At 41.0% G+C, this 22,101-nt stretch overlaps 1 protein-coding gene across 1 annotated transcript in view; it reads right to left on the bottom strand.

Annotated features, from left to right (window-relative positions):
- Positions 1–22,101, bottom strand: part of myo15b (myosin XVB) — a 104,950-nt gene that overhangs the window by 63,319 nt on the left and 19,530 nt on the right. The window contains exons 13-19 of the mRNA XM_039616257.1: positions 14,654–14,779; positions 14,500–14,577; positions 3,604–3,752; positions 3,114–3,159; positions 2,175–2,299; positions 867–981; positions 595–770 (exon numbers count right to left, since the gene is read on the bottom strand). Of these exons, the coding sequence (XP_039472191.1) occupies positions 595–770; positions 867–981; positions 2,175–2,299; positions 3,114–3,159; positions 3,604–3,752; positions 14,500–14,577; positions 14,654–14,779 (815 nt within the window). The remainder of the gene's footprint in view (positions 1–594; positions 771–866; positions 982–2,174; positions 2,300–3,113; positions 3,160–3,603; positions 3,753–14,499; positions 14,578–14,653; positions 14,780–22,101) is intronic.

Here is a 22,101-nt window from a genome sequence, read left to right on the forward strand (position 1 = left end):
TGTTGGTATGATGTTCCTTTTCTGAAATGCTGTTACTTTTACACCAACTGTAATGGGGCACACATCCTCCAAAAAGTTTAACGTTTGTCTTGTCAATTCACAGTGTATTTTCCCAAAAGTCTTGGAGATCATCAAGATGTTTTCCTGCAAAACTGAGACAAGCCTTTATGTTCCTTTTGCTTAGCAATGTTTTTTGGTTCTTGGAACTCTGCCTTGTAGGCTGTTTTTGCCCAGTGTCTTTCTTATGGTGGAGTCATGAACACTGACCTTAACTGAGGCAAGTGAGGCCTGCAGTTCTAAGGTCTTTTACCACAATTGCCACAAGTAATTGATGTTATAATTCGGGTGGGGGTCACATTTTCACACATGGCCATGTAAGTTTGGATTTTTCCCCCCTTCATAATAAACACCTTAATTTGGAAACTGATTTTTACTTAATTGTGTTACCTTTGTCTATTATTAAAATTTGTTTGATGATATGACACATTTAAGTGTGACAAACATACAAAAATGTATGACATCAAGAAGGGGCCAAACACTTTTTCACACACCATTGAATGTCATAGATTGCATTTCCCCTCTCCCTCTGTAGACCTGGCCTGGTGTCCTCGAATGTGGCTCTGGATGACAATGGCTTTCTGTTTGAAGAATCTGAAGTTCTTCCTGCAGAGGAAACCTCTTATGTTTCTCTGGATGGTGATGGCAGCCCATGTTTGAGTGCTGCTCCATTTTTCTTCCAGCTGCTGGTACAGTTGCTCCTTAAGGAACACCTAAATGTAGTTGTATATACAGCAAATAAAAATCTGCTTTACCTTTCTAAATTAAAAAACAAAACTAAGTGGTGAGATGATTGGACAATTTGTCACCTTGGTGAGTCCCAGCTGGTACTGTCCCTCCTCAGCACCCAGTATTTCCAGCAGAGTCACCGTCTGATCTCTGTCTGATATTTCATTTAACTGCTGGGCCTTCAGAACCCCATACCTGGATCAGAAAGACATGACACCTTTAAGACCTTTAAGCACCTTGTCCAACATTTGTACACACACTCAAATGGATGCCCAGGGGGCAACATGCAGTCAGTATCTTGCCCAAGGGTACTTTAACATGCAGATTAAAGAGCCAGCGAGTGAACCACCAATCTTCAGATTGGGAAACAACCCCCTCTACCACCTGAGCCACAGCCCTCCAGAACAGAAGGTGATTTAAACATATCAGATTTAAATGGCCACCAATCCTTATTGATCATGAACTTTGGTTCTTTGGTTCAAGGCAACCTGGAGGGAAATTAGTGCTTAAGGAAACTACAGTCATGGAATTTACATTCACTTAACACATGGAATTTAGTAGTTTATAATATTATATTAGATCATAACAAGAGAATAGTTGACACATGTCATCACTGAATATGTGCTATGAAAACAAAAAGATTAGAACTGATTAATAAAAAGGTCTAAAAATAGGAACACAGCTTTTTAAAAAGCGATCCCAAAATTGGGAGTGGCGGAAGACATTTTTAGATTATTTACCTACCACAACATTAATTAAAATAAAATACAAGTACCGATATGTGGAAGAGAATGGATGGATAAAAGTAACAGTCCTATAATAAAAATCCTACTTAAGTGCATGCCAAAGTTGTTATGATTAACAGAAACTAAACAAAAAATTAAATGTCTTTAGTTTTAGACTTTGACAAATGGATTAAATCTGTCAACAATAAGCTTTCTGCATATGTTTATGGCAGTGTTTCTCAAACTTTTTTTTGTTATTCCCCATTTTGGAAGCCGAAAAATCTACTGTACAATATAAAATGCCTTGAGGCCACTGTTGTTGTGATTTAGCACTATATAAATAAAATTGAAACGAATTGAAATTGAATTGAAAAACATTCAGGACCCATTCTCCCTTCACATTTTCTTTTGTTTGTTCATTTTTATTAAAAAAAATACAATCATCTATCTTAGATTCACTTATGTGTTTACTCTGGTTTTTCACACCACTGTTTTATTGAAATTGAAACACTCTGAATTTTTGTTTATAAATTTAAACTGAAAGAGTGAATATTTGCATGTAGTTTGACATTAACCTTCATGAATGATCATCTGCTTGGAGGAAAGTGAGAAGCAAACTATCTTTTAGCAATGAGCTCAGCACTGTATGTATATTTGCAGCACCTTGAGACAAAGTAGGAGTACTGAATCCTTATTGGAAAACCTTCTTTCCGGATGTGAATGATCTCCAGCAACCCCGCATGCCTCAGCTGTGCTGACACATAGTCCACATCAAAGATACCAGGAAGCTGATAAGAAACATGTGAGAAGTAACACAATGTTATACATTGTCTTGCAATAAAAAAAATCTCCAATTTCATGAATAGTAATGAATGTCATAATACTAGAGATAGAGATTTCTGTTGTACCAATGTTTTGTTCCGATTTGTGACCCTAAATCTGAATCCTTCCAGAAAAACAAAAAAGGTTCAGAACCCAATTTAGCTGGCTCCCACTGGGAACCAAATATTAATAGAATCTGGAAAAAGAACTGTGATGACATCTGTGATGTGATGGCATGTCTTGTCTAAGAATGAAAAACGGAAAAAGTCTATTTAAATTGCACTGTAAATAAAAACTGTCCTTCAAAAAAACCTGCTTATTATGGACGTGCAAGCATTACTGCTACATATTGGTAAACAGCAGAGTAGTTGACAAAAACTGGCATCTTGGTTTCATGGCCCCAGTTCTCAACATTTCAAGCATTACACACCTAAGAAAAACTAATGTAATTTCATGGCAACCCAATCCACAGGCTTCATCTTCAAATTGTTGACATTCTTTAAACTTCTGAGCCCTGAGTTGTCAGTAATAATGATACCAACCCAAGTCTCGAACCCTAACCCTTACTAGACAAGCAAATAGTACTTTTTTGAGGGAAAAAGGTAAACCGAACTCGATTTTTATTCATTATTCTAAATAGGGTTAGAATTAGGGTTAGGGTCCTCACTGATGATTTAGACCTCATGACTTAGGGTGGTGTAAAAATTGTTCTACATTACACATGTCTCACAAGTTCATGGAAAAGAAATACGTGTATTACTGTAAAACTGATCTTGTTACCTTGACATAGTTTGGCTTCAGACAATGAATGAAGGAAGTTTTGCATCTAGAATATCAAAGAAAAACACAGACACAGGTTATTTGTAAAGGCAGAGTTAAAATCAAGAAAGGCTGAACTGCAAATGTTTTTAAATAATAAATCCTATATTTTGTGTTGACATCAGTGTCTACCGTTTGCTTACTTGTCAAAAAAAGTTGCTGTATAATCATAACTAAGACCTGTATCATACAAATGAATCTGTCAAAACTATTTAATTTATGCTTCAAAAATTATTTCTGCCTGAAAAATTAACAGTGGCTTTTACTGGCATAGAGACATAGGCTCAACAGTAAATGAAGACAGCACTATGAACCAAACCCATTTGCTAAAGCTGTAGTTTCTACACAAGCAGTGAAAATGTATGCCTTCTGATGATAATGAGCTGGCTTCCAAACAAATCCACAGATTTGATAATGACGCTCTGTATCAGCCAATTTCCTCTGTTGGTACCTCTCCAAGCGGGTGGTAAGTTCAGTCAAGGACTGGAGGAAATGCGAAGCGGCAGTAGTGGAATGTTGGCGCTGGCCCCTTCTCTTCCAGCCCAACTCTTTCTGCTGAACATAACTGTCCTGAACCTTCTGGAACAGCTCTGACACCATCTGTGGCCATATAAAAGTTGAAATGTTTAAATATCCCTATAAAATATGCAGTTTATCTTTAGGTGCTTGTTTCTACATATGAAAAACAGTTTAAAGCTTGGAACATTGTAATTCTCACCCATTCTGGTGAGAATTGTTATAAAAATAGGCTTTATATCTAAACACAAAGTGTTCCCTCAGTTGGAAAGCCACTTGTCTCATAACTTTTAGTTAGAGCCTACATCACCCACCAAACGTCAAAGATGTCCTTTATTGGACTAAATGTGGTCAGCTCTATCAGTTATGCCTTTTAAAAAAGACTTTAAGACTGTTGACATTTGGTTATAAACTAAAAGGATACTGGAATAATATCTTGCATCAGCCGCTGATGAAAAAGAAAGGTGGGCAGTGAGTGGAGATAGACAGTGATGAGCATCAGAATATTTGGATGTTGACCACTTTTAAGGGCGTAATGTCTCTTTTAAGGAACAATAAGGTAAATATTGAACTAGCAATAAAAGTGTTTAAATTTATCTCTCAGTGCAGCCGACTTTAATCTGTTAAAATTAGTTTGAAAATATCAGAAAACTGCTAATTTTATGGATGAACGTGTTGCAGCCAATTACTATATAAAAGATGGATGACACTGCTCCCGTTACTCCCACTGTACAAAAGCAAAGCCAAAATTTCCCTGCAATCTTGCATTTTTGTGTGGACAGTAGTGACTGGGGATACACTCAGTGTCAAACTCCCACCCAGAAACCCACAGGATGTGACCGTGGGTGAACAGACCGTACACAGCTGTGTTACTACCATAGTCAGTTTTTTATGAGTAGTAAGTCACTATCCGTATTTTAGACAAAGATATGCTATCAGCAGCCCAGTTATTGTAAATATCAGAATTACTAGCAAATTGAATTTTTTCTTTTGAAGGATGCTATAAAACAAACTAAAGATTTTAACAATACATTCATCCATTACAAACTCATAGCCTGGTAAAACACAGAAGTGAACCAAGAGTAGTTCATTTGATTTAATAGCACCACTTAGAATCTCCATTACTATCAAAAGCTACATCCACCTTTGGGAAAAAAAGTAAGAGATCATCACTTGGCTCCATCCCATTATTAGAACAATGACTGCATAAAAGATGGACAACGTAGTTGTACTTCCTCCCATGGCAAAAAATGGCAAAATGTCCCATTTTGGGGGGAGTCTGTGGAGTAGTGACTTGGGGTGGAGTTGCTCAGGGAGCTGCAAGTCAAATACTCTTAGAGCACAACTTGACAATGTTGTGCTGCAGGGTTATGGTATGGAACCAGCAGACCTTAGAAAATGACATGGCACTAAATAAAGGTGTAGTAGAAGGTCAGTAGGACGTTATTAGTGACAGAGAAGGAGTTCAATTTTCTAAGGAGGTACATCGACTGGTGGAACTTTCTCAGGTTGACCTCAGAGTTGGGGGAGAACCTCAGGTGGCTGTTGCAGATGGTCCCCAAGTACTTGTACTCCTTTATGATCCCTACCAATTACCCATGGATATTGGTGAAGACAGCCAGTACAGGCAGTAAGTTTGCCCACTAACAAAGAAATGATCAATTTATTATTTATTTATTTATTTTGCCTGTCCTGTCCAGCACTGTAGCAATCAGAATTATTGTCTGAAGGCCAAAAAATGCCCAACAGATTTATTTTTCCAAGTGGACAAGAGGGAAAGAAAAAAAAGAGGTAACGAGTTGTGAAGGCTCCCAGTATCAGTTCGTTACCTGTAAAAAACACTCATGGGAACTAGAAATCTTGCTGATTAATAGGAGATCAAATACATATTTCCTTCATGAAAATTAGAATTAAATAACTTTTCTGAAATGCGTTTTTCTGGATTTATTTGGTATTGTTCTGTCTCTCACTGTTCAACAAACCTACCATTAAAATTTCAGACTGGTCATTTCTTTGTTAGTGGGCAAACTTCAAATCAGCATCCCGGGCAGGGTAAACTGTTCTCTCTATGGTCTTCTCATAGGGATCTTCTGAATCGCTCTTTGTCTGGTCCCTCACCCAGGACCAATTTGGCATGGTAGACCCTACCAAAAGCCCTCAGACAAGATAGCCCCTGGGATCCCTGGGACACACAAACCCATCCACCACGATAAGGTAGCGATTCACGGAGGGGAACTTAAGAATCATACACTTTAAAGCAGGGGTAGGCAACCTTTTTGATGGCGAGTGCCATTTAAAATTTCCTCAGAAGTCAGTGTGCCATATGATTGCATTAGCAATAAATTTAATAACGCTCTATATTAACAGTTACACATTATATAGAACCACTTCATAGAATTATATTTGTTTGCAAATGTTGGCAGCTATCAGCGAATAGTTATCAGCTATTTTGAAACAAAAAAAGACACTTTTTATTCATAACAAGAACTCCATAACAGCAAATGAACTGTACAACAGAAAATACAAATGCTATTTATGGTCTCCTCACAACAATGATAAGAAAAATAAACTGGGCCAATATGGTATGTTTGTTAATACAGAGACACACATGTTAATGTGATCTCTGGTCCCCCACTCAGAGACACAGGTCTCCGAGTGTCCAGCATTCAGACGGCTACCTGAGGACACTCATGTGAGAGAAAATCTGCTCACACAGATATGTAGAGCCAAATACTGTCAATAAGGCCTCTGCAATGTTCTGAAGACAGTTAAACTTGTCAGGTAGTGATGTCCAGCAGGTGAAAATGCAAGCTCCATGAACATGCACAGCTGTAGATTCCAGCTGCTTCAATGTCGCATTAACTGGCATTAACTCAGCCAGTTAATGCGAGACAAATCTAGCTGCTCATTAAAGATTTCTGGTTTGATCAGAAAATAAAACATTGGTCCATACACCTGAAAGTCCCAAAAATGCATTGTGTCTCGAGTCTATGGATGCATTTTGACTAAAGACCGGCCCACCAGATATTAAAGCCATAAAGCCTTTGAATGAAAACAAACGCTGTTGTGACAGTGATGTACACGGTCTTGTTGGTAAATGTATGATTTCTATTCATTTTACGTCAGATAAAAACTTTGGTTGTAAGCTTCAGATAATTATTTAATAACAGCCAGACATTTTAAATGAGAATAAGAAAGTATTTCTTTGTGCCCCCCTTTCCCTGTTAATGCCCTACCTGGCCCCCTGGCAAAACTTTGCTAGATTCGCCCCTGCACAGTTACCAGCTGTCAGCTACATAGAAAAGGATCCTGGTGTTATTTGTCTCTCAGAAACAGTTCATAACTTCCCTTCAACTCATTCATGTCACCCAAAAGGTAAACCTGTTTCTCCATCACCTGTTCAGCTCTGATGATTTAGTAAGGACATCTCCTGGTTTCATCTTCATGTTTCCCTCTCACCAGATATACAAACCAATATCATGACCAGCAGTTTTTACAGCTGTGGCTCCAGCAAACATCAGCTGATTCTAGAAATTAATATTAAATACATTCTAACAACAGCTGACCAAGCTTAAACGTGCAGCTGTTGTTTAGTGCGACATCCGGCAGTTTCCTCTTTCTGGCGCAAAGTGAGCGATAAACAAACAAGAGAGAAAAGCTGATCAGCTGATCATTGATCAGTTTCACGATTGAAGTAGCAACAGGAGAGAGAGGGGAGAGAATGAGAGGAGAAGAAGATGCAGCTGTGCAGCAAAGACACAGTAACTCCAGCTTTGTGTCTTTTTCCATCCTGGCTGAAGTACGGGACAAACTGTGTTCCTTCTCAGCTCAACACGAAACGCGTAATAATTTCTCTGAATGCGGGACGATTCCGTTTGTATGGGATGGTTGGCAACTCTACTAACTAACCTTATGAATAAAATAAAGTTCACTATCAATAAAATCATAGCACCCGCCCAGCAGTATATAAATTCCGTCATGCTAGCTAGTAATGGCACGAGTTATTGTAACTGACTGTAAAAAGTCAGCACAACGAAAATAAACTCCACCTAAACTTGGTTTATATCTGACCCAGATAGACTGCAGGTCATAACTTCTTACCTGAAGTTCAGTTCACCTGACGCTCCGACAGGTGTTGTGCCCAAAAGTGATTGTCTGCCAGAAACTGATTGCCGGCTGCGCGGGAGCACGCGCAGCCGGCAATCAGTTTCTGGCAGACAATCACTTTTGGGCACAACACCGGCGGCTGCCTCGGGTCTCTCCTCCTGCCTCCCCTTCCCTCATCCACCTGCTGGCCTCCACCACTTGTTAATTTTACTGAATCTGTGGAAGCTCCGCCATAGCCACCACCAAACAACTGAGTTATTTTTACACACCGACCAGCGTCTGGCCCATCCACCACCAAAAAAAAAAAAAAAAAAATCGGGCCACCGAGCAAATGCCCTTATGCCCGATGGCCAGTTCAGCTATGGTCATGCGTGCCATCAGTTAACCCTTCACGTGCCAATGGTGGCACTCGTGCCTAGGGTTGCCGACCCCTGCTTTAGAGAGTCTTAGCTTACATGTGTGTTTATTTCATATTTTCAGTTGTTACCCTCCACGGCTAAATAAATCGGTTTCAGTAATGTACTGATATGCAAGAATGGACATAAGGGGCTTCTTTCAAAGAAAAAACTCAGGTAGTATTTTATATATTATGCTTTGTATGTTGTTCAGTATATTTCTATGCAAAACAAGAGGAATTTCAATACACAGCAGTATATTCACAGTTTAAAGCCGATACTTACATACACTTTATGGAAAACACAAGAACATTTTTTTACTGTACAACATCAATTTAGAGTAAACTTGTTTTGTTTTGGATAAATAAATATTGAAATATCTTTTGAATTAGTTAAATGTCAGAATAAAGAGAGACAGAGCTGTCTATTTTTTATCACTTTCATCAAATTTAGGAGTACATGTACACTAAGTTTATTGTTAATTACACAACTAATTACACAAGTTGATTACACAAGTTGCACAACTCTGTTGCTTGTGAAGCTTGCACACAAGAATTTCACTCGCATGTACTGTACCAGTGTACCTGCACATGTGATGTGACAATAAAGGTGATTTGATTTGATTTGATTTGATTTGATTTAATTAATAAGAAAACTCCAGACGATTCCATTCTGAGCTTAAGAAGCTTCTGATAGGTTAGTAGAGTCCATGTGAGTAAATTGGTGGCACACCTGTGGATCCATATAAGGCAAAACACAGAGCCTGTTTCTTTGAAATGGGAAAATCAAGAGATGTCAACCAAAACACCAGGAAAAGAACTGTGGAGCTCCATAAGTGTGGCTCAATTTTGAATACAATTTGGTGCCATTTGCAATTAAGAAATACAGATAGTTTCTCTCTTTACTCTTAAAGTTAACAAATATGTTTTTTATATTTATATTAAAATAAACATTTAGTCTGATTTGATGTTACAATTAAAAAAGTGTTTGTGTTTTGATCTGAAGAGTATGTAAATATCTGGTTTCAACTGTATATTTGATGATTGTCAGCACAAAGAGGGAGAGAGAGGAACAGAGAGGGAGAGAGAGGAACAGAGAGGGAGATGGAGAATGAGGACAGAACAGAGATGGAACAAGAGCAGGTGAGACACATGTTAGTCAAATGGTTGTTTACCAAAAGTATCACCGTATCATAGGTACTCATGTATCTCGTAGCTAGTGTTTCTTTTTAGGTTTGTTATTTTTCAAGTTATATATTTATTAAGTTATGCAGGCTTGTTTGCACAACAAGGCTAAATAATTATATAAACTTTTCTGAATCTAAATAGTGTACTTTGGTAGAATTAAAAAATAAGTGTAGTGCAGGTCTATGATGATTTTTAGTGCTACTATCATCCAGTTCTGATTCTGGTTCTGTCTTGGTTAAGTCCTAAGTAGTCCTGATTTTGAACTGTTGTAGTTGTCACGGTTCTGGGTCAGTTTCGACCCAGTATTTTGAGTTCTTTATGTTTTGGTTTATTTTGCATCTTGGAGTCTTTTGGGGTTGTCTGGTGTTTTGATTATTTGGGATATATTATATTACTGTGATTCTGGTTTAGGGTTTTTGTTCGCAGGTTTTATGTTCTCATGTTTTGTGTGGGTTTAGTTCCATGTGTCTCTCAGTGTCGGGTCTGCGTCTTTGTGTAGTGTTCTTGTTTCCTGTTTTATTGTGAAGGTCTGCGTCTCATGTGAGTGTGTTCAGTTTTACCTCTGTCTCGTCTTGTTAATTACTCCCAGCTGTGTCCACCACCTGTGTGTAATCTCCCTGTGTTTCTCTGTGTGTATTTAAGTCACGTCTTTAGTCATTGTAGTTGCTGGTCCGTCTGCGTATCCATCCTGCTTCATCTGTGTGTCTCCCTGCTGTCCGTCGTCTGCTACCTCCGCTCATCCTCCTTCATGTTCAGGTCCTGGTTTGTGTCAGTAGTTTAGTTGTTCTCAGTTTAGATAGTTGTCGGTCCCGTTTGCTGTTTTGTCCATTTCTTTTTGTGTTTAATAAACCACCCTCTCACCTGTACAAGTGCCTGCGTTTGGATCCTCCTTTATTTTCCACACGGCTCATCTCACTCGCCGTGACAGTAGTCCTGTTTTAATTCCGGATCAGTTCTGGGTCTGATTGAATTGGGGTTTAGTGCATATGTGATATATATTTTTCCCTATATGAAGTCATTCTTTTTTGAACAAAACTCAAAACAGAGCCAATTAATCTTTCAGTCATTTCTAACCCCCCCCCCCCCAAAAAAAAAATCCCACATGCATACTACCCTTTAGGGCTAAGCCCTGGGTGTTTCAAATGTCTGGCTCCGCCTCTGATTAGACTTCTTCTGATTCCTGAACTTCTGCCTGTGGGCCTCTGGTACATGCTCATAAGCATGTAAAATGGACTCTTTAAGTACACCATATAGCATGCTATCATCAATAGAAAGAGATGATGCAACCTCCTGAGCTTTGCCCATTAACTTGCGTTGCAATATCACAGCCCACATTTCTTTTGGCCATTCCAGTGCTGTTGCAATCCTTTCAAAAGCATTGAAGTAGGAATCAACTTCTATCGCTCTAAATTTTGACAGCAAAGCAATATTTTTGCTGACATCAAATCTGTAGGTGTTACCAGATGAACACAAAGGATCTGAATTAACAGGTGACCTGGGTAAAGTCTGGCATTGTGAAAGCCTCATGGCTTCCACTTCAAGCCGTTTTAACTTTACCTCCTTCTTAGCTTCAATCTCCAGCTGGCGAATCTGGAGTTTGAGATCAAACGATGTTTTACGCACCAGCTCCCTTTCCTGTGCTTCCAGCCGAAGGCGAACTAGACAAACCTTAAGTCTGGCATCACCAGTAGATCAATTGAAGTCTGGCTACACAGGATCAAAATGAGGTAAAGTAGGAGGCTCTTGAGGTTCCACCAAGACTTTTGGGGAAGATGCCATGGCCTACTTTCTCCCGATTGCTGCTGGCGGAGTGAAATAGAACCCTGGTTTTGCCTTTGCTGACTTCTGGTCTGATCGTCTCAGTCTGACCAGTTTCCTACTGTGAATCCCAAGTGTGATTAAAATTAAGCTCAGGACCTGATGGCTTGATGCAGATCCTGAAGTAGTAAAGGAATTCTGGACCATCACAGTAACAGCATCATGTTTGACTTTAATGCTGGTGTGTTTCTGAAATGTTTCGCTCACTACAGAAGATTCAGTTTAGTGCAATGACTCAGCACAGTTCTTAGTGATTATCAAGATAATTTTAGGCAAATGTGAGAAAGGTCTTGTGTTGTTTTCGGGTTGCGCTGTCACTTGGTGTTCGCTCTCTCTGCGGTAGAGTATCACTTCCTGTTCCTGTTCCAACACACAGTGGTGTTTTTGAGTAGCTTATCTGCATAGCAATTTAATTAAAAACTTTTAGATAACTTCTGTTTTCATAGTATAATCTTCACGTGCTTCATCCAAAGCACACTCTCTGTGTACTCACTCCTTAGTTTATAGCCAAAGTATGCACTCACTATGTCTTTACTGTTTCGCTAGCTTAGCTGAACTCGTAGCTGACTCGCTAGCAGCATGGCCTCTTCACCTGTCCCTCCTGCACTTTTCTGCTCATTGTGTTAGATGTTTAGTTACTCTGGGGCCCCCTTTAGCAGTAATGATACTTGTAACCAATGTAGCATACCCCTTGGGGATAAATAAAGTGTCTCTGACTCTGATATTTGCAGCTCTGGAGGCCAGGATTCTGGAGACTCGGCTTCGCACCTTCGATTCACCCGTAGCTAGCCAGGCCCCTATAGGCGGTGCAGCCGAAGATAGCATAGACCCCGCTAGCTGTTCCCTGGCAGACCCCAAGCAGCTGGGGAAAGAGGGCGGCTGGGTGACGGTGAGGAGGAAGCATAGTCTTAAACAGAAGCCCCAGGTACACCACCAACCTGTTCATATGTCTAACCGTTTTTCCCCACTCGGCGACACACCCGCCAGGGGTCAAATTCGGGTAACTGGCGATGCTGTTCTGGGACATGTGAAGCTAGAGACACCAGCAACCATAGTCATTTGTCTTCCAGGGCCCAGAGCAGGCGGCATTGAGGGAAACTGCTGGCTAAGGCTAAACGTAAATTCAGTAAAATTATAATTGACGTCAGCAGTAATGACACCCGGCTACATCAATCGGAGGTCACTAAAATCAATATTGAATCGGTGTGTAACTTTGCCAAAACAATGTCGGACTCTGTAGTTTTCTCTGGTCCCCTCCCCATTCAGACCAGGAGTGACATGTTTAGCCGCATGTTCTCCTTAAATTGCTGGCTGTGTGAGTGGTGTCCAAAAAAAACCGATGTGGCTTCATAGATAATTGGGAAACTTTCTGGAGGAACCCACCAAAGTATGACTATCCAGAGTTGGGACCAGGAAGCAGAGTTGCAGTCTTACACGCCTCTATGCAGCTTCTTTCCTCCTGTTACCCCCCCAAAAACCCATCTCCATAGAGACTGTGTCAACTCCCAAACAGACAAAAAAAAAAAAACCACATAAAAACATAAACATAAAAAACCACAAAGAAAGAACAATACAGCATCCACATCTGCACCAAGAGTAAAACAGTGAAATGTGGATTATTGAACATTAGGCCTCTCTCTTCCAAGTCTCTGTTAGTAAATGAATTAATAATTGATCAACAAATCGATTTACTCTGCCTTACAGAAACCTGGTTACAGCAGTATGATTATGTTACCTTAAATGAATCAACACCCCCGAGTCATTCTAAGTATCAGAAACCTTGAAGCACAGGCAGAGGGGGTGTGGTGGCAGCAATCTTCCACGCCAGCTTATTAATCAATGAAAAACAGAGTTTTAATCCAGTCGAAAGCCTGATGCTCAGCCTTGTCCACCCTAGCTGCAAAACTCAAAAACCAGTCTTATTTGTTATCATCTATCAGCCACCTGGGTCTTACACAGAGTTTCTGTCTGATTTCTCAGACTTTTTATCTGCTTTAGTGCTCAGCTCAGATAAAATAATTATTGTGGGTGATTTAAACATCCATGTAGATGCTAAAAAAGAAAGCCTCAACATGGCATTTAATCTGTTATTATACTCAATTGGCTTCTCTCAAAATGTAAAAGAACCCACCCAACACTTTAATCACACTCTAGGTCTTGTTTTAACATATGGCATAGAAACTGAGCATTTAACAGTATTTCCTGAAAACCCTCTCTTGTCTGTTCAATTCCTGATAACATTTACATTTACAATAATTGATTACACAGCAGTGGGGAGTAGACTTCAACACAGTAGATGTCTTTCTGAAAGTGCTGTAACTAAGTTTAAGAATATAATCCACCCACTGTTATCATCTTCAATGCCCTGTACCAACATAGAGCAGAGCAGCTACCTGAACGCTACTCCAACAGAGGTCGATTATCTTGTTAATAATTTTACCTCCTCACTACGTATGACTCTGGATACTGTAGCTCCTGTGAAAACTAAGGCCTCAAATCAGAAGTACCTGACTCCGTGATATAATTCTCAAACACGTAGCCTAAAGCAGATAACTCATAAGCTGGAGAGGAAATGGCGTGTCACAAATTTAGAAGATCATCATTTAGCCTGGAGAAATAGTTTTTTGCTTTATAAGAAAGCTCTCCGTAAAAATAGACCATCTTACTATTGCAGTAGTTAAACCGTCACATCCTTACGATGACTTGTTGAGCAACTCCACCTTCTCATATCTCAGAGCATGATTGAAATATTGTAAATCAAAACCCATACTTAAATACAAGGCATTGTACAACATTGTATCATAAATAAAAAGAGTTGTCCACAGCTCCGGAAAAGAGATCCTGGATGAGCCCCCACTTGTGTTATGCCTCCTCATTGACAGGAGGGGGTAACACAACAACTCCAATGAGTCAGTACAAGTGTTGTTGCAGATTAGAGTTATTTTTGAGAAATAGGTAATCTTTCAACAAACTGTATAATAAGTATAATTCAGAAGAATGGGATTTTACTGAAGTTCACATGCGTGTGAAGGCAGACAGACACACACACAATGGAAAAATCAGGAAACATGGAACAGTGCACAAACAACAGTGTCTCCAGGGTACCTTTAAAAGGACTGAGCATGACTATAAGCAGCCTATGTCGATCATTATGCAAAAATTAACTATGAGCCAGAATTTTTTTCTTTTTGTTAAAACTTTTTTTTCATTCATATTCAACTTACTCTTAGCTGTGGTGTGATTTCTCTACAAGTAGAGAGTAGCCATATTTTTATGAATGGGTAGTATATGCACCCTGTTTGACTCCAATGTCATGTGGTTTACCTTACTGCGACTCCTGGCAAATAGCTCCACCACTTCTGTCCTAAACTGGTCGTGGTTCTTATTCAGGAAATGATGAACCTGGAAAAAGATGGTCGCATTCTTTTTTTAAATTAAACATTAAAACGCACACTGTATACAACAGGGTGGTCAATACCTGATAAGTGACAGGTCCAGCATAGTGGTAAATAGTGAAGACTGGCAAAGGGTTCCGAGGCTTGGCATAGTAGGGGCTGTTTCCATGATGGTAGTGGCACTTCTGGAGGAATGTGTGGTCAGTGGCCTGTCAGTGAAATACCCCCACAACCATCCCAGAAGAACAATTAAGCTTTACTTCAAAGTAAAAAAAAACACACACACACAGATGTAGAGAAAAAGGAAAAAACACTAGAGATTGTGTGCAAAAGATAGGAGCACCTTGAAACACGAAGCTAATGTGAATGCCTTTTTACATGGATTCTTTTTAACAGTCACCAGGGCAACTGCTCTAGTTGCAAAAAGCTATCCCATAATTCACTGGTTATTCCGGGCAATTCTGTTAAAGGAGGTCTGTGGAATCTCAGAAAATAACGTATCCTAAATCTGTTAAGGGGACTGCAGAGGCCCCTTTACAGCAGTGTTGATTGTATTAGCATGCACCTCTTGCTTGCACACACTGTGCAAGCTAGCACCGGACAAAACAGTTATAAAGGATACATTGCACTGTATGTGTTATACTAATGTATCTTGTAGCCTTGTAGCCTATCACACTTGCTTGTGTAGTTTATGTTTAGAAGTCCTATATGGTACTAAACTACTGCCAAGCAGCTGGGTGAGACGGTGACAAGAGTTGGTGCGATTATTCGTAAATGGAAGAGTCATAAAATAATTACCAACCACCCTCGGTTTGGAACTCCACGCAAGATCTCACCTTGTGGAGTTTCAATGGTAATGAGAACTGTGTGGAACCAACCCAGAACTAATCGGGAAGAACTTGTTAATAATCTCAAAGCAGCTGGGACCTTAGTCACCAAGAACACAGTTGGTACCGCACTACGCCGTGATGGACTGAAATCCCCTCGTCCCCTTGCTCAAGAAAGCAGATGTACAGGCCTTTTTGAAGCCACTGAACATCTCAATGTTTCACAGGAGGACTGGGTAAAAGTGACCAAAATTGAGTGTTTTGTCATCAACTCAACTTGCCGTTTTTGGAGAACAAGAATGCTGCCTATGACTCCAAAAACACTGTCCCCACCGTCAAACATGGAGATGTAAACATTAGGCATTGGGGTGTCTTTCTGCTAAAGGATAGGACAAATGCACCTCATTAAGGGAGGATGGATTGGGCCATGTAACGTCAAATCTTGGGGGAGAACCTCCTTCCCTCAGCCAGGGAACTGAGTCATGGGTGGGTATTCCAGCATGACAGTGATCCAAAACACATTGCCAAGGCAACACTCTCACATACCATTGAAATTGTAGACTGATCATTTATTTGTTCAAATATTTTTTCCCTAACTGTAAGAAGTCACTATAGTAATACTAAAGTCATATAGCTAGTGCACCCACGTTACTCATCACTAACCTACCTTCTTTACTTGGTCACAATAAACACCTTATAAAAAGGAATTAAACTCCGAACATGTTACTTTAAATAAGAATCAACTAGGGCTGCAATCATTCATCTAGTATTTCAAATGATTTAATTATAAAAAACTCTCGACACAAATTCTTTGCTTTGATGCTTCATTTAAAGCACCACTCTGTACCCGAACACAAGTGTTTCACCCACATTTGCGACTAAAAACAGATATTTGCAATATTTGCAAGTATCTGCAAGTATTTAGGAGCATGTGAATATGAAGTCTGACAACACTAAGCCCACACCACCTGCTGTTTTAAAAAGAAACACTAATAACACAACAGCAGCAGTGATCCTGTCATAGTTTAACGAGGAGTTGGAGTCTGTTTACACACTGTTTGCACTCCACCATCGACAGCCTTCTGACCTACTGCTATACACTCTGGTTTGTCTGTGAAGGTTCTCAGTCATCCAGGTCATCGTAATCAAAGGAGTTTGCAAAGAAAAGCGTCTGGACTTCTTTAAGTTGCTTGAAGACGTTTCACCTCTCATCCGAGAAGCTTCTTCAGTTCTACACTCTGGTTTAACTGCTCTTCCATGGAGGACAAGAGAAAACTGCAGCAGTTGGTGAGGGCGGCAGAGCAGGCAATTGGCGCTACACTAACCCTCCTCAGAGACTTTTATACTGGCAGACTTCAGCGGAAAGCCAGTATCAGAATCAGAATCAGAATACTTTATTGGGGAAATTAGTTTTCGTTACAGTGCTCCATTATAAACAAACATTAACAAAGACAGAAAATACACTAACTAAGAATAGCACAATATATACAGGCATATATATACATAAAAGTCACTTATTAATAAATAGCGGAAAAGAACATGTGCAAGAAGGGTGTAGCTGTTGCACTAAACAGTGTGTAAAGTGAATGAGTTGTACTGCCACAGGCAGGAATGATTTCCTTTGTCGTTCAGTGGTGCTTTTCGGTAATCTCAGTCTCTCACTGAACGTGCTCCTGTGACTGACCAGCATGTCATGGAGTGGGTGGGAGGTGTTATCCAACATTGTCTTTATCTTGGACAACATCCACCTCTCCGACACCACCTTGAGGGAGTCCAGCTCCATCCCCACAACATTACTGGCCTTACGAATCAGTTTATCGAGTCTGTTGGCATCTGTGACCCTCAGCTTGCTCCCCCAGCATGCAACAGCATAGAGGATTGCACTGGCCACAACAGACTCATAGAAAATCCTGAGCATTTTCTGGCAGATGTTGAAGGACCTCAGTCGCCTCAAAAAATAGAGACGACTCTGGCCCTTTCTGTAAAGTGCTGTGGTGTTTTTAGCCCAGTCCAGTTTATTGTCAATGTGTGCTCCAAGGTATTTATAGTCCTCCACAATGTCAACACTGACCCCCTGGATTGAAACGGGGGTCAAGTGTTTCCTGGTCTTCCTGAAGTCCACTATCAATTCCTTGGTCTTTGCCACATTGAGCTGCAGATGATTCTCCTCACACCATGTGACAAAGGAGTCAACCACAGCCTGGTACTCTGTCTCATCATCCCTGCTGATGCATCCAACCACCGCGGAGTTATCAGAAAACTTCTGAAGATGGCAGGTGTGCAGTGGCTGAAGTCTGTGGTGTAGAGGGTGAAGAGGAAGGGGGAGAGGACAGTCCCCTGTAGTGCCCCTATGTTGCTGATTACCTTGTCAGACACACACTGTGGGAGACGTACATATTGTGGTCTTCCTGTCAGGTAATCAACAATCCAGGACACAAGAGAAGCATCCACCTGCATCGCTGTTAACTTATCACCCAGGAGGGTCAGCCTGATGGTGTTGAAAGCACTGGAAAAGTAAAAAAACATGACCCTCACAGTACTCACCGGCTGGTCCAGATGGGTGTAGATACGATTGAGCAGGTAGATGATGGCGTCCTCTGTTCCGAGACGAGGCTGATAAGCAAATTGAAGGGGATCTAGATGTGGTCTGACGATGGGTCGCAGCTGGTCCAGGATGAGCCCAGGGCCTTCATGATGTGGGAGGTCAGTGCCACGGGCCTGTAATCCTGGGGGCCACTGGGACGTGGCGCCTTTGGAATAGGGATGAGGCATGCAGCCCTTTTTTTTTTTTTTTTTTTTTTTAAAAAAAAAGGGCTGCAGAGGGACGTAGCAGTCTTCCACATCACTGGTACCCTCTGCAGACTCAGACTCAGCATAAACAGTTTATGAAAGACTCCACACAGCTGGGGGACACAGGCCTTGAGGACGTGGGGACTCACTCCGTCTGGTCCAGCAGACTTGCCTGAGTGGAGTCTCCTCATTTGCATCTCAACCTGGTATTGAGTGAAGGTGATGGGTGGGGGAGGGGTGTCAGGAATCTCACAGGAGGCAACAGCGCGATGTGAAGAGAGAGGCTGGCACAGTGGTGTGGCTCTGGATTCCAGGCTGACTACAGGTGAGGTTGTGGGGGTGTGAGCAGACACTGTAGTGTCGAATCTATTGAAAAACAGATTCAACTCGTTAACTCTATTCTCACCTCCCTCAGCTCCCCTGCTGTTGGTTGGCCTGAATCCAGTGATGGTCTTCATGCCCCTCCACTCCAGTCTTCTCCTGTAATTGTCTTTAGCCTCTCTGGTCTTGTCCTTTAGTAACACCTGGACCTTCCTCACCTCCTCTTTATTGCCCCCTCTGAAAGCCCTCTTCTTGTCGTTGAGGAGGGCTTTGATGTCCTTAGTCACCCACGGCTTGTTATTTGGGTAACAATGAACAGTTTGAGCTGGAACAATGGAGTTGGTGCAGAAAGTTATGTAGTCTGTGATACACTCAGTAAGCCCATTGATGTCCTCGGCGTGAGGCTCACAGAGTGTTTCCCAGTCGGTCAAACAGCCCTGTAGTTCCGCTAAGGCCTCCTCTGACCACCTCCTAATGCTCCTCGTGGTCACAGGTTCCCTCCTCACAATTGGCACATAGCGTGGGGTGAGGTGAATCAGGTTATGATCTGACCTACCAAGTGGGGGGAGGGAGGAGGAGCTGTATGCATCCTTGACATTAGCATACAGAAGGTCTAAAATTTTCTCTCCCCTGGTGGGACAGTCCACATATTGTCTGAATGTTGGTAGTGTATTGTCCAGTGATACATGGTTGAAGTCACCCGAGATCACAATAAAGGCACTCGGGTGCTGAGTCTGTAACCGGGCTATGGCAGAGTGGATAGTGTCACATGCAGCTGTGGGGTTAGCAGAGGGAGGAACATAAACAGCCACCAAGATGACATGAGAGAATTCTCTGGGTAAATAATATGGCCTGAGTCCTACAGCACATAGTTCAATGTCCGGGCAACAAATCCTTTCTTTGATTGTTATGTTGGCAGGGTTACACCACCGGTTGTTAACTAAAACAGCAAGCCCACCTTCTTTCTGGTTACCCCTAGCGATGCTGTCCCTGTCCGCCCGAACAGTGTGGAAGCCATCCACGGAAGCATTCTCATCGGGAACGTCCTGGTGCATCCATGATTCAGTGAAACACATCAGGCTACACTCTTGGTATTCCCTCTGACTCCGTACCAGTGCTGAAAGCTCGTCGATTTTATTTGATAACGATCGCACATTTCCCATTACGGCAGACACGGTTTATACCTCCTCCTTGCTTCGAGCCTCCGCCGTCTCACCATCTCCTTCTTTCTTCTCTTCTGTCCTTGACCTCTGCATCCCCGATGTGTTTTTCTCCAAATTTCAGCTGGTAATTCTGCGGGTCTGGCCAGCGAGCCGGCCGCTATCAGGGGCAATCAGCTGATCTCTGGAGTAAACAGTCCGTGCCGTGTAGGAGATGTGCAGCGGTCCCGTTCCTTGGTAAAAGTAATAGTTCCACAGCCACCAAAAGAACAAAAACTCTCTCAATCCACATGATTGAGTGAAAGATGATAAATGGATGAAAATACAAATCAGAAAAAGAATAATACGTAAGAAAACAGAGCTAAACTAAGAGAAAAAGCAGGAGTGACTGTAACAGGCTGCACGCTGGTTGGCGCATGCGCACTATGTATCATCATCAAGCACCTCTTGCACCCTGGACACTCGCTTTTTCTTCACTAAATGCTACAGGTCGATCAGGTCAAAGACAAACAGACACAATAAACGTTTTTACCCACAGGCTGTCCCTGCAGGTTTTAGATCTCATCCTGGGTCAACACACCTGAATCACATGATTAGTTCATTATCAGGCCTCTGGAGAACTTCAAGACATGTTGAGAAGGTAATTTATCCATTTAAATCAGCTGTGATGGATCAAGGACACATCTAAAACCTGCAGGGACACTGGCCCTCGTGGACTGGGATTGGGGACCCCTGCTCTAGACTATAAAAACACCAAGTGTGAAACTTCACTAGACTTGTTGCTGACTGACAGATCCTTACAGATCATTCCCCCATCCGATCTGTGCTTTGACTTGACTGACCCTCCATAAACTCTGAGGAACAAACTGAACTATAAGGTTGCAACCTAACAAATACTTCCTAAGGGACAATTTCAACGATTAAGGACAATGCATTTTATTTCTATTTTTATTTTAAGGGCCCTAGTTGTTGTTTTGTTGTGAAATTGTTGTGAAACTGTTACCTGTTGAAACTAAAGTCACAGTTAACTGAAATTTCTGTGTGTTATGATTATTCGCACTCATGTCCAGCTCCTCCCCGAACCTAGAGTGAGGTGTACTTACCCAGGAGTGGGTTACATAAATAACATTCCTACCTCTATTTACAAACCATATTTATTATAGTATAATGCAACCAACATACCCGCCTCTAGTCTTTACTTCTATCTCAATGTGCACTACCACTGATTACATTGCACCTTATATTGCACTGATCACTTGCTCCTTGGACCTGCTTCTTTATATTGGACCATACAGCTTATAACTTGTATACAACTTATATATATCTGTGTAACTTTTATCTTTTATTTTAAAGTAGTTTTAATGTAAAAATCTACAAACTACTAATGAAGAGATGCCAAACTGTCTTTCATTGTACCTGTAACAGTGACAATAAAGATCTACTCTATTCTATTCTATTCTTTGCTACATTAGCCTACAGGCTAGCTAGCTGATCTTTATTGCATATTAGCTGAGCAATTAAGATCCAAAATGGTCCCACCTTGTATTGCAAATTTCTCCTCCACTGGTCCCACAGCGGAAGCAACTTTTTTCACAGATGCGATTATTTCTGTCCGTAGGTCATTCATCATGTCTCTGATGCTGCGTAGCATTTCTTCATTAGCTGCAAACTTCCCTGGGGACTTCAGCGTCAAGAATTGGTGTTCTGGCCTGTCACAACTCTGTCTGGAGGACTCATTTTTCCATTTACATTGACTTTGACTCCGAAGCTGTTACCCCTTGTGGCCAGTCTTTTAAAGTGGACAATTTTGATCAGGGCTGTTAAAAGTTTAGAAAAAGTGTATAAACCACGCCATTCCTGCAGAGCACTTACTAAACATGTCCTACACCATTCACATCCTCAAGCCACTCCTCTATTGGTCAATTTAAAATAATAATAATAATAATAATGATGGATTGCATTTATATAGCGCTTTTCGGGACCCCTCAAAGCGCTTAACAATACCACTATTCATTCACTCTCACATTCATACACCGGTGAAGGCAAGCTACAGTTGTAGCCACAGCTGCCAAAATCATCACAAGGAAAGCTGTGAAGGAGACATATCAATGTTTTTCTTAAGAGGTCACTGATGTTTATGTTGAGTATGTTTATATTGCATATTATAATGTAGATTTTGATGGATATTCAGTTTTTATGGTTGTTAACTTGGTCAGCTTTCCTATATAAAAGAGATTTCAACTCAGTTGAACTTCCTGGTTAAATAAAGGTAATACATAAGACCCTAACTGTAACTTCGAGGAGCAAGTATATTGTTCCATTGACCACATCTATTTGTCATTTTCAGAATAAATGCCCTAGAATAACTGTAGAAATTGAAGAAAACTTCAACTCACTTTTTGAAAGGAAAGCCCCAAATTCCCCATCAGATGT

This window comes from Oreochromis aureus, linkage group 8, assembly GCF_013358895.1.
Source record: "Oreochromis aureus strain Israel breed Guangdong linkage group 8, ZZ_aureus, whole genome shotgun sequence".
NCBI classification, from domain to species: domain Eukaryota; kingdom Metazoa; phylum Chordata; class Actinopteri; order Cichliformes; family Cichlidae; genus Oreochromis; species Oreochromis aureus.